Below are 12,189 nucleotides of genomic sequence, written 5' to 3'. Positions count from 1 at the left end.
GTATCTCCGACTGCAACGGTCTTTGAAGTGATAGTTGAGTGATAACTGCTGCTTTTCTACTCAACGCATCTGCCACAACATTAGCTTTCCCCGGATGATACCTAATCTCATAGTCGTAGTCCTTTACTAACTCAAACCATCTACGCTGTCTCATGTTCAATTCCTTTTGGGTGAAGAAGTATTTCAGACTTTTATGATCGGTGAATATTTTGCGCTTCTCCCCATAAAGGTAGTGTCTCCAAATCTTCAATGCAAAAACTACCGCTGCAAGCTGTAGATCATGAGTGGGGTAGTTTTTCTCGTGAATTTTCAACTTTCTCGACGCATAGGCTATAACTCGGTCACTTTGCATCATAACTGCGCCCAAACCGAGTTTAGAAGCGTCGGTGTAAAGAACATACTCTCCTTTCCCCGATGGCATAGATAACACTGGCGCTGAAATCAGGGCTTGCTTCAACTTATCAAAACTGTCTTGACACTCTGGTCCCCATACAAACTTTGCATTTTTCTTTGTCAAGGCGGTCATGGGTACCGCTATAGATGAGAACCCCTGAATAAACTTGTGATAATAGCCAGCTAGTCCCAAAAAACTGCGAATCTCGGTAACACTCTTTGGTACTGGCCACTCTTTCACTGCCTCCACTTTACTCGGATCAACTTCAACGCCATCACTAGAAATGATGTGGCCTAAGAAAGCTACTCTATCAAGCCAAAACTCGCACTTGCTGAATTTTGCATATAGCTTTCTATCTTGCAGTACATACAGTGCTGTCCTCAGATGACGACTATGCTCTTCTCTACTCTTGGAATAGATCAATATATCATAAATGAAAACTATAATAAACTGATCTTGGTACGGATGAAATACGCGATTCATGAGATCCATGAAGATCGCTGGCGCATTGGTCAGCCCAAATGGCATGACCATAAACTCATAGTGCCCATATCTAATACGAAACGTCGTCTTGTGAACATCTGACTCCTTTACTTTCAATTGATGGTATCCAGAACAAAGATCAATATTTGAGAATATAGATGCTCCTTGTAGCTGATCAAATAAATCTTCGATTTTTGGCAGTGGATACTTATTCTTGATGGTGACCCTATTAAGCTCTCGATTATCAATGCAAAGACGCATACTACCATCTTTCTTCTTCACAAAAAATACTGGTGTGCCCCATGGAGAATAACTAGGGCGAATAAAACCCTTGTCTAGCAACTCTTGGATTTGATCTTTTAATTCTTTCATTTCAGCAGGTGCTAGACGATAAGGTGCTTTAGATATAGGAACAATGCCCGACATTAGATCAATAGAGAATTCTACTTCACGATCGGGTGGAATACAAGAAACGTCCTCGGGAAAGACGCTAGGAAAATCTCTGACAATATCAACATCCTCCCATTTCTGACTGGTAGGAGCATGTGTGGTAGTGACACATGCTAGAAAAGCTTGGCATCTGATAAGTGCAAGATTTGCACTTAATTTATATTAGAATCCGAATTATGCTTGTTTCGAACAGAATTATGCGTTTTTGGTTTGTTTTTGTTGTCATTTCAGGAATGGAGAAAATAGTGGGCACGAAACCAAGTGGACTAAGAAAACAGAGTAGTGCGCAGCCGAGAGCACACCCACGGACAGAGGTGCACGCGCGGCCATGCAACTTCACACGCAGCCGCGCGCGCATACATGCAAGACATCGGACAGAGGTGCGCGCGCGACCGTGCCACTACACGCGCATCCGCGCGCGCTGAAATTCCAGAAGATAGACAGAGGCGCGCGCGGCCGCGCCAAATCATGCGCATCCGCGTGCGCACATAAGAACATGAAGACCCGAGAGGAGCACGCGGCCGCACCACAATTCGCGCGACCGCGTGCGCGCAGACACAAGCAGATGAGCAGAAGCGTACGTGCAACCGCGCGAGATCATGCGCAACCACGCACGCCGCGTTCCAGAAAGTTATAAATTGCGCGATTCTTAGGTCAGAAAGGGGGAGCCGCCGTGGGAGAATAGAACACGCACGAACTTCCACCTTGGGAAAGAAAAGACGCGAGAAACCGAAAGCACACACGAGACGAAGATTCGGGAAGCGAAGAACAATCACAAACACGAAGAACGACGGATCTGGGGACAGAGACGACACTTCGGATTTGTTATCTTTTCCTCCGCTTCTTTATTTTATTGTGTATTGATGTTTAAAACTATGAATATGTCTTGTCTTCGCTTGGATTCCGTGATGAACTAAATTTCCATTCTAGAGGTTGACGTAGCTTTGTCTATGCGATGATTTGACGTTGATATTTTGATGATTGAATTCCGTTTTTGTTTAATTGTGTTTTCTACATTTAGTTCACTGCAATTTACTGGCCATAAATTGTGTGTTGTCTGATTAATTCTACAACTCGGGAGAGGGACTAGGATTATAGATCATTAGAGACACATCGTTGAATGTTTATATTGTTTGGAAGGCGTATAACTTTAGCGAGGCTTAGGTAAGAAAATTGTTTGCATTTATCAATTAAACTTAGATTTTTATTAGGAATAATTGAATCGAAGTTTGATTGATACAATTTATTCGTCACTTGGGAAAGGGGGAATAAAACACGTAAGTGTTCTTAGCCATTAAATAATAGGAATTCATGAAGTTAAATACAACCAGAAGAATTATCGTAGAAACTTAGTGAAATCATTCCTCTAGATATTCTCTCTCATAGTTATTTCTCCAGTCGGTGATCAAATTAATTCATTGTTTTCAATTAATTCTTTCAAACAAACCAATCTGATTATTGATTTTTCTAGATAAATTCTTGACTATTTTAATTACAAGCATTGATATATATTTTATTTACACTCCTCGTGGGATCGACACTTGCACTCAAAAATACATTTTACTATAACTTGACGTCGTGCGTTTGCGAGCAATCAAGAAAACACGCAACAAGTTTTTGGCGTCGTTGCCGGGGAGTGTCAAAATTTGAATTTATATAAATATTGTTACCAATTAGTCTAGATTTTAATTTAGAGCTTTTTATTTTTTTTATTGATTGAGTTTTTCATTTTTTTTTGTTTGACAGTGCACGCTAAGATCGCAAAACCCTGACGTGCTTATTTTTTATCCGGAGATCGAAAAAACTGCGAGAAGATTAAGAAAAGCACGAAGAGAAGAGATACAAGTAATGGCTGAACACAGAGAGAATGACAGACACATCCCGCCAGAGGCTATACCTATCAGAGATCACTTCCGACCAGTGATCAACAATCATTATTCTGGCATTGCCCGAGGGACCATCAACGCCAATAATTTCGAGCTGAAGCCTGCTCTGATCAATATGGTTAAGCAAAATCAGTTTGCTGGAACTACCACTGCTGATCCTCACATTCGTTTGAGGACTTTCTTGAAGATAATGGATACGGTAAAAATTAATAATGTTCCTGATGATATTATTAGACTGCGTTTGTTTCCGTTTTCTCTCAGGTATCAAGCAAGAGGATGGCTCCAATCGCTTCCCTTGGGGGAAGTATCACGACATGGTAGGATCTGACGACAAAATTTCTGGCAAAATACTTTCCCCCTACTAAGTCTGCACAGTTGAAGATTGAGATTAGCACGTTCAGGCAGACTGATTTTGAGCAATTGTACGAGGCATGGGAAAGATACAAAGAGCTGTTGAGAAAGTGTCCGAACCATGGTTTTGAAGACTGGGTGCAAATCGAATTATTCTACAACGGTCTGAATGGGCAAACAAGAGGAACAGTGGATGCAGCAGCTGGTGGCACGATCTTTGCCAAATCTCCTGAGCAAGCTTATGATTTGCTTGAGCAGATGACTATAAACAGTTACCAGTGGCCGTCTGAGAGATCCGGAGTAAAGAGGACAACAAGAGTGTATGATGTGGACCCTATTACATCACTCACTGCACATGTATTTGCATTGACCACACAAATAGCAGCGATGAACAAGGTGAGCACTTCAGAAACTAAGGATCCATCGACTGTTGTTGAAAAACCATCTCTACCTAAAGAAGTTCAGTATATCAACAACCGAAATTTTGGTAGATTCGTAGGATATCGAGGTAACCCTCCCCCTAATACTTATCATCCAGGATTGAGAAATCGTGAAAAATTTTCTTATACGAATAATAAAAATGTGTTGAATCCTCTACCGGGGTTCAATACATCAAAGGGGGAAGGAAAGCCTTCATTTGAAGATTTAGTGGGAACATTTGTTGCTGAATCTGGAAAAAGAATGGCAAGGACTGAGTCTCGTCTTGACAATATGGAGACTCACATGGAAAATATGGGTGCCACAATGAAATCTCTGGAAACGCAAATTGGACAGTTGGCCAACGCTTTGAGAGATCAGAACAGGGGTCAATTTCCGAGTAACACAGAAATTGGAGGTACAAAGTCCTAAGGAGAGAATGGACAAGGAGAAGACAGTTGAAGAAGAGGAAATTGAGGGATCCAAAGCTGAAGTTGAAGTTGAACAACTTCCAGTATTTAAGCCGACTCTTCCTTACCCTCAGAGATTCAAAAAGAAGAATTTGGATGATCAGTTTGCAAAATTTTTAGAGATCTTTAAGAAGATACATATCAACATTCCATTTGCTGATGTTTTGGAGCAAATGCCGAACTATGCAAAATTTATTAAAGATGTGATGTCTAAGAAGAGGAAGCTACAGGAGTTTGAGACTGTGAAACTGACAGAAGAATGTAGCGCCATACTGCAAAAGAAGCTACCACAGAAATTAAAAGATCCAGGAAGTTTTACTATAACTTGCTTTATTGGTGGTTCTAAATGTAGTAAAGCTTTATGTGATTTGGGAGAAAGTATTAATTTGATGCCATTTTCTATTTACAGGGAACTGGAGCTTGGAGAGGTCAAACCAACCACTATCACCTTACAGCTTGCAGACAGAAGTCTCACGTATCCACGTGGGATCGTTGAGGATGTGCTGGTAAAAGTGGATAAATTTATTTTTCCTGCTGACTTTGTGATATTAGATATGGAAGAGGATCAGGATGCTCCATTAATCTTTGGGAGACCGTTCCTGGCGACTGGAAGGGCATTGATAGATGTGCGTAAGGGTGAACTCACCTTAAGAGTTGGTGGAGAAGAAGTCATTTTTAATATCTATCAAGCCATGAGGGGATCAAATGAGATAAGTACTTGTAAAAGCATCGATGTTATAGACTCATGTATGTCTCTTGATTGTGCAGGAACTAGGGATCCTCTGGAGAGCTGTTTGACAAGTGCTACAGGAACTGTTGATGAAGATGATTGGGAAGTGAAAGAGAAACTGGTGGCTCTTGATGGATCACAGAAAGAAAGAAAAATGGATGCACTGCTTGAGGAATTGGAGGTACACGAGCAAACAAAGGTAATACCTCCTTCCCCTGATTTGAAGGAGCTGCCAAGTCACCTCTGCTATGCATTTTTAGGTGAAAATTCGACATATCCGGTGATCATCTCTTCCTCTCTTAATTGTACTAAAAAAAGATAAATTATTGAGAGTATTGAGGAAATTTAAAACTACTTTAGGATGGTCGATTTCTGATATTAGGGGAATTAGCCCCACTATATGCATGCATAAAATTTTGATGGAGGAGTCATATACTCCTTATGTGGATCACCAGAGGAGGTTGAGCCCAGCAATGAAAGAGGTTGTGAAAAATGAGGTACTGAAATTACTGAATGCTGGTGTAATTTATGCTATTTCTGACTGTAGTTGGGTATCTCCTGTGCAAGTTGTACCAAAAAAGGGTGGAATAACTGTGGTTAAAAATCAAAATGATGAACTAATATCTACTCGTACTGTAACTAGCTGGCGAGTATGTATTGATTATCGAAAATTAAACAATATCACACGTAAAGATCATTTTCCTCTGCCTTTTATTGATCAAATGCTTGATAGACTTGTTGGTTATTGTCATTACTATTTTTTAGATGGTTATTCAGGTTATAACCAAATTGCTATAGCCCCAGAAGCTCATGAGAAGACTACTTTCACGTGTCCTTATGGCACGTTTGCTTTTAGGAGAATGTCTTTTGGGCTATGCAATGCGCCTGCTACTTTTCAAAGGTGCATGATGGCCATATTCGCAGACATGGTGGAGGAAATTGTGGAAGTCTTCATGGACGACTTCTCGGTATTTGGCTCTTCATTTGATCATTGTTTACATAACTTATCCCTTGTTTTGCAGAGATGTCAAGAAAATGACCTAGTTCTTAATTGGGAGAAATGTCATTTTATGGTCCAAGAGGGCATTGTTCTTGGACATAATGTGTAGAACCCGTAAACTAGACTACGTATAAACCATGCATAATTCCAGTATTTTAAATTAAAATGATTTTATTGCATGAGTATTTAAATGCTTTTCTTTAAAGTTAATTATTTTATGCAGTAGTTTAATTTTTATCTTTTCAGTTAATTCAGTGAGGCCGCACTGGAGTTGGAGTTTTGAGATAGAATTTAAGATTAAGAAATCATTCCCAGAGTTTATTTTAGCTAGCTAGTAAGTTGATTTAAGTTAAAAAAGAGGTTTAAGAAATTATTTTAGTAACTTGAGGTGAGTAAGAAATAAGTTCATTTAGGTTCCTTAATTGAGGTGTTAATTCACTAAATTATTTAAAGGATAGGTAAGGCTCTTTAGGTTTAAAAATTTACTAACCAAACAATATTTCCCTTTCATTTATTGAATAATTTCGGCCACCCCCTTAGTGAGACAACAATTCTATGCCAACTCACCCTTTGACCATTTCCTTGTCACTCCTTAGCATGGTAATCTTTTCACCCTTAATTAATTAATATTAGAACATTATCCTAGTCTAGATTAGCATGAGAATTCGGCCACACCTCATTCTAGATCCCTCCAACAATCATTTGATATCAACCAATTCAAAATTCAAAAGAGAGGAGACTTGGTCATACCATTTGAATTCCTTTATTATTGGATCTCCCTCACTCTCCTAACCACCATTTCCCCACTCCCCATTCTCGAATTCCAGAGTAATATTAGGGTGAAAAATCGTGAGTTCTAGGGAAGAAATAAGAGAGAAAAATCGAGCTTAGCAAGAGAGAAACAAGGAAAGAAGAACGCTCTGTCTCCTCCGCGCCGCGTCGTTGCGTTTCGTTCGTTTTCTTTTCAAAACGAAACCAGGCATGTATATGTTCTTCTTTGCTCTTCAATCAAGCCATATTAATATTTTGAAACATCATACTCATGATTTTATTAAGGCAAAAACCGAAATATTGATGAATCATTTTCAAAAAGGTAGTGCAGATTTTTGTTGGCTTCACTCTATGCCTCACGGTTTTGCTGTTTTTGTTGAGTTACAGGTTGGTTCGATTCCAGGCTCCCAAGCCTGCTCCTAGTCATGTACTAGGACATTTTAGGAACACATTTGTCCATTGGTTCGAGTCCCATGCTAGCCGCAATCAAGAAATGACAGCAACTCCCCAAGCGTGCCCCTTTTTGCATTCGATTTTCTTTGTTGCTGTCATAGGTTGATGGATCCGGTCCTGGCTGCCCTAAGGGCTATAGCCATGATTAGAACCTCTCCTTGTGATGTCTATGACGTGATGAAGTCTCCCTTTTGAGGCTTGGTCCATGGTTGCATCGGTTTTTAAATCAAAACACAAGAACAGCCCCTACCCCCTTCGACCCTTTTTAAATTCTGCATGTGTCCTCTCGGTTGTGGGTGTTGGTGTGGATCTTGGTTGGCTCTTTAGCCCTTAGCCATGGTTCAAATCATTCTTTAGGATGTTGGTAAGAGGTTCTGGTCGGTGGTTCAAGCCCCAATGGCCATTAGCCTCGCAAACGACGCAAGGAAACCAAAGTGCAGCTGCTGTATTTTTGTGGACAGCAACTTGCTGCTGCGGTTCAGTTGCTCGTTTGAGTTCTTTTTTGGCTTTTAGCCTATGGCCTTGGACTGGACAGTGCCTCATTTAGTTGGGAAGGTCATGTTTTTGACCGTTTGTGATTCGGATCATTTTTGAGGTCGTACGAGAAATTACGGTGCGATGTGCCAAATTGACTCTCGAAAGAGCGTTTCATGTTTTGGCCTCCATTCACCAAAATTTCCGCCTTATCATTCTAGGAGCATTGTTTCATCATTTTAAAGTGTATTTTAATCATGACTAAATGATGGTTCAGTGTTGGTTCGGGTTGGCTCGGAGTCATGATTAAATACGAAGTCGTTGGGCGTAATTGTCTCGTTTTTGGATTCAATTACAAAGTTTTGTCAAGAAAATCATTTGCATATTTTTCATGATAAATTTAGGTCGCAGCGAGCCTGGGAACGATCCAATCCATGTGGTAAAATAATACAGGATATTTCATTATGCCAGTTAATTATATTACGTGCATAAAAATATAAAATATTCATTTTTGAGATTTATGCGATATTTCTTGTGGCCATTTCACTATCATGGGAGCATTGTAGTATCCGGTCGCCAGTTACCGGTCAGTTCAGTTATGTACCACCCAGTATACTGTGGCATTAGTCTGATCAGACGTTCATTACTTCACCCGGTCGCCAGTTATCGGTCATGGGAGCATTGTATTATCCGATCGCCAGTTACCGGTCAGTTCAGTTCAGTTTCAGTGCAGGGGCCACTTGCGTAGACCATAATCTCAACAGAAAATTTATGACATGCGATTTTATTCAGGGCTCCAAGGAGCAAACATTTTCACTGTGATTTTCAGTTCAGTTATGCACGTATTATAATTGCTCATGACAAGTTATTTTCACGTTATACCTCATGACATGATATTTTTACTCCCATGCAACTTTATTATATTTTCACTCGTTATTTACGATATATGCATGTGAGTCCTTAGGCTCAATAGACTTGATTGTTGTAGGTACTGATGAGGTCGGGACCGAGGGCGGGGACCAGTGAGCCAGCTTGGGGTCGGCAGTAGTGGAACCCGATGACCTCATTTATAGCACTTGCCATTTTTTTTATGCTCAAACATTTTATCCGTGTTGGATTACTTTAAATAATTTCTTCAGCTGCAATTTTGAACATTAAACTCGATTTATCAATTTATTTTGTGAACGAGGCTATTTTGATTATTTTAAAAAGAAAATTTTAATTTTTTTCCGCAAATTTTCAAACATGAATTTTCGGGCCGTTATATAAAGTATCTTCTCGGGGATTAGAGGTAGATAGAGCCAAGGTGGTTGCCATCGAAAAACTTCCCGCACCAAAGAACATCAAAGGAATAAGGAGCTTTCTAGGACATGCGGGGTTTTATCGTAGATTTATTAGAGATTTTTCTAAGATTACTAAACCCCTGTGTAACTTGCTTGAAAAAGAGTCGAATTTTGTATTTGATGATGATTGTTTACAGGCATTCGAGAAGATAAAAATGGCATTGGTGACTGCACCGATCATGATAGTGCCGGACTGGAAGGAGCCCTTTGAGCTAATGTGTGATGCAAGTGATTATGCAGTGGGCGCTGTCTTAGGCCAAAGAAGCGAAAAGATGTTTAGGGCGATTTACTACGCAAGCCGCACGATGGATGCTGCACAGCAAAATTACACTACGACCGAGAAGGAGATGCTTGCAGTAGTATTTGCCTTCGACAAATTCAGACCTTATTTGATTGGCACAAAGGTAATCGTTTTCACTGACCATGCAGCTATTCGCCAAGAAGGATGCAAAACCACGCTTGATAAGGTGGATTTTGCTATTACAAGAATTTGATTTTGAGATCAAGGATAAAAAGGGTAGTGAGAATCAAGTAGCTGACCACTTGTTGAGGCTTGAGCTGGAGGATAAGAAAGAAGAAGGAGCTATACAAGAAACATTCCCAGATGAGCAACTCTTTGAGGTAAACACGGTAATTCCTTGGTTTGCTGATATTGCAAATTTTTTGTCTTGTGGTACCCTTCCTCCAGATTTGAGCTATCATCATCAGAAGAAGTTCGTCCATGATATCAAATTCTATTATTGGGATGATCCATTTGTGTATAAGAGGTGTGCTGACCAAGTGATTAGGAGATGCGTGGAGGGTATCGAAGCACATCAAATTCTGGAGAAATGCCATTCTTCACCATATGGTGGACATTTTGGAGCGTCACGAACAGCAGCTAAGGTATTGCAATCTGGTTTTTATTGGCCTAGTTTGTTTAAAGATAGCTATACCTTAGTAAAATCATGTGATAGATACCAGAGGTTAGGAAACATCTCTAGGCGTCACGAATTACCACTGACAAATGTTTTGGAAGTGGAACTTTTTGACGTTTGGGGTATAGATTTCATGGGACCCTTTCCTTCTTCTTTTGGTAATTCTTATATTTTATTAGCTGTGGATTATGTTTCGAAATGGGTGGAATCAATCGCCACCAATACTAATGACGCTCATGTTGTAGTTAAATTCGTGCATAAGAACATCTTTACAAGGTTTGGAACACCGAGAGCCATCATAAGTGACGAAGGTACGCATTTTTGCAATAGAATTTTGAACTCACTTTTGGCTAAATACAGTGTGAAGCACAAAGTGGCCCTAGCATACCATCCTCAGGCATATGGACTAGCTAAGGTATCCAACCGGGAAATTAAACAAATACTGGAAAAAACTGTCAACACCAACCGGAAGGATTGGGCCATTAAGTTGGATGATGCATTATGGGCTTATCGAATTGCATTCAAGACGACTATTGGGATGTCTCCCTATAGGCTAGTATTTGGGAAGGCATGTCACTTGCCACGGGAACTGGAGCACCGAGCATTCTGGGCAGTTAAAAAGTTGAACTTCGACCTGAAAGCTTCTGGCGATGTCAGAAAACTGCAGTTAAATGAGATGGAGGAATTCCGCAATGATGCATATGAGAATGCTAAGATCTATAAAGAGCAGACCAAGAAATGGCATGACAAAATTATTAAACGAAGGGAGCTCAAACCCGGACAACAAGTACTGCTATTCAATTCTCGTCTGAAGTTGTTTCCTGGTAAGCTAAAATCGCGTTGGTCGGGGCCATTTGTAGTGGAAACAGTATATCCTCATGGGGCTATCGAGCTGAGGTGCAGTGATGGACGAACTTTCAAAGTCAATGAACAGCGGGTTAAGGAGTACTATGGAACTGAAGTGAGGAATATTGACAATCTTAGTCTGGGTGAACCTAATTGAACAGGATTGGTAGTCGGGCTGATGACATTAAACCAAGCGCTGCGTGGGAGGCAACCCACGATTATTTTTCGTTGTCATTTTGTTTATTTCTATATTTTATTTGTTGATTTTAATTATTCATTTCGCATAGTGATCTGAATTGCTTTAATTTTTGCAGGTGTGGTTTTTACACAAAAAAAAAATAAATAAAAAAGAAAGGGGGAGCCGCCATGGCAGAATAGAACACGCACGAACTGCCACCTCGGGAAAGAAAAGACGCGAGAAACCGAAAGCACACACGAGATGAAGATTCGTGAAGCGAAGAACAATCACAAATACGAAGAACGACGGATCTGGGGACAGAGACGACACTTCAGATTTGTTATCTTTTCCTTCGCTTCTTTATTTTATTGTGTATTGATGTTTAAAACTATGAATATGTCTTGTCTTCGCTTGGATTCCGTGATGAACTAAATTTCCATTCTAGAGGTTGACGTAGCTTTGTCTATGCGATGATTTGACGTTGATATTTTGATGATTGAATTCCGTTTTTGTTTAATTGTGTTTTCTACATTTAGTTCACTGCAATTTACTGGCCATAAATTGTGTGTTGTCTGATTAATTCGACAACTCGGGAGAGGGACTAGGATTATAGATCATTAGAGACACATCGTTGAATGTTTATATTGTTTGGAAGGCGTATAACTTTAGCGAGGCTTAGGTAAGAAAATTGTTTGCATTTATCAATTAAACTTAGATTTTTATTAGGAATAATTGAATCGAAGTTTGATTGATACAAGTTATTCGTCACTTGGGAAAGGGGGAATAAAACACGTAAGTGTTATTAGCCATTAAATAATAGGAATTCATGAAGTTAAATACAACCAGAAGAATTATCGTAGAAACTTAGTGAAATCATTCCTCTAGATATTCTCTCTCATAGTTATTTCTCCAGTCGGTGATCAAATTAATTCATTGTTTTCAATTAATTCGTTCAAACAAACCAATCTGGTTATTGATTTTTCTAGATAAAGTCTTGACTATTTTAATTACAAGCATTGATATATA

The 12,189-nt window shown here is 39.7% G+C and overlaps 1 protein-coding gene across 1 annotated transcript; it reads left to right on the top strand.

The window, feature by feature from the left end:
• Positions 1-4,420: 4,420 nt before the first annotated feature.
• Positions 4,421-11,142, top strand: LOC142530615 (uncharacterized). The gene is made up of 5 exons (XM_075636438.1): positions 4,421-5,461; positions 5,637-5,811; positions 5,947-6,021; positions 9,710-9,863; positions 10,500-11,142. The coding sequence occupies exons 1-5, from the start codon at positions 4,421-4,423 to the stop codon at positions 11,140-11,142; spliced, it is 2,088 nt and encodes a 695-aa protein (XP_075492553.1).
• The last annotated feature ends 1,047 nt before the right edge of the window (positions 11,143-12,189 follow it).

The sequence above is a fragment of the Primulina tabacum genome, chromosome 17 (genome assembly GCF_025594145.1).
Source record: "Primulina tabacum isolate GXHZ01 chromosome 17, ASM2559414v2, whole genome shotgun sequence".
In the NCBI taxonomy this organism is placed as follows: domain Eukaryota; kingdom Viridiplantae; phylum Streptophyta; class Magnoliopsida; order Lamiales; family Gesneriaceae; genus Primulina; species Primulina tabacum.
The sequence above is the reverse complement of the archived record's forward strand: the minus strand, read 5'-3'. Positions and strand labels throughout refer to the sequence as shown.

Excerpts from the sequence above, each read along its gene's own strand:
- LOC142530615 (XM_075636438.1), top strand. The coding sequence starts at position 4,421 with ATGGACAAGGAGAAGACAGTTGAAGAAGAGGAAATTGAGGGATCCAAA. Across the intron at positions 5,462-5,636 it reads GTGAAAATTCGACATATCCG|AGGAGGTTGAGCCCAGCAAT; the intron begins GTGATCATCTCT and ends GTGGATCACCAG. Across the intron at positions 5,812-5,946 it reads TGATGAACTAATATCTACTC|ATGGTTATTCAGGTTATAAC; the intron begins GTACTGTAACTA and ends ACTATTTTTTAG.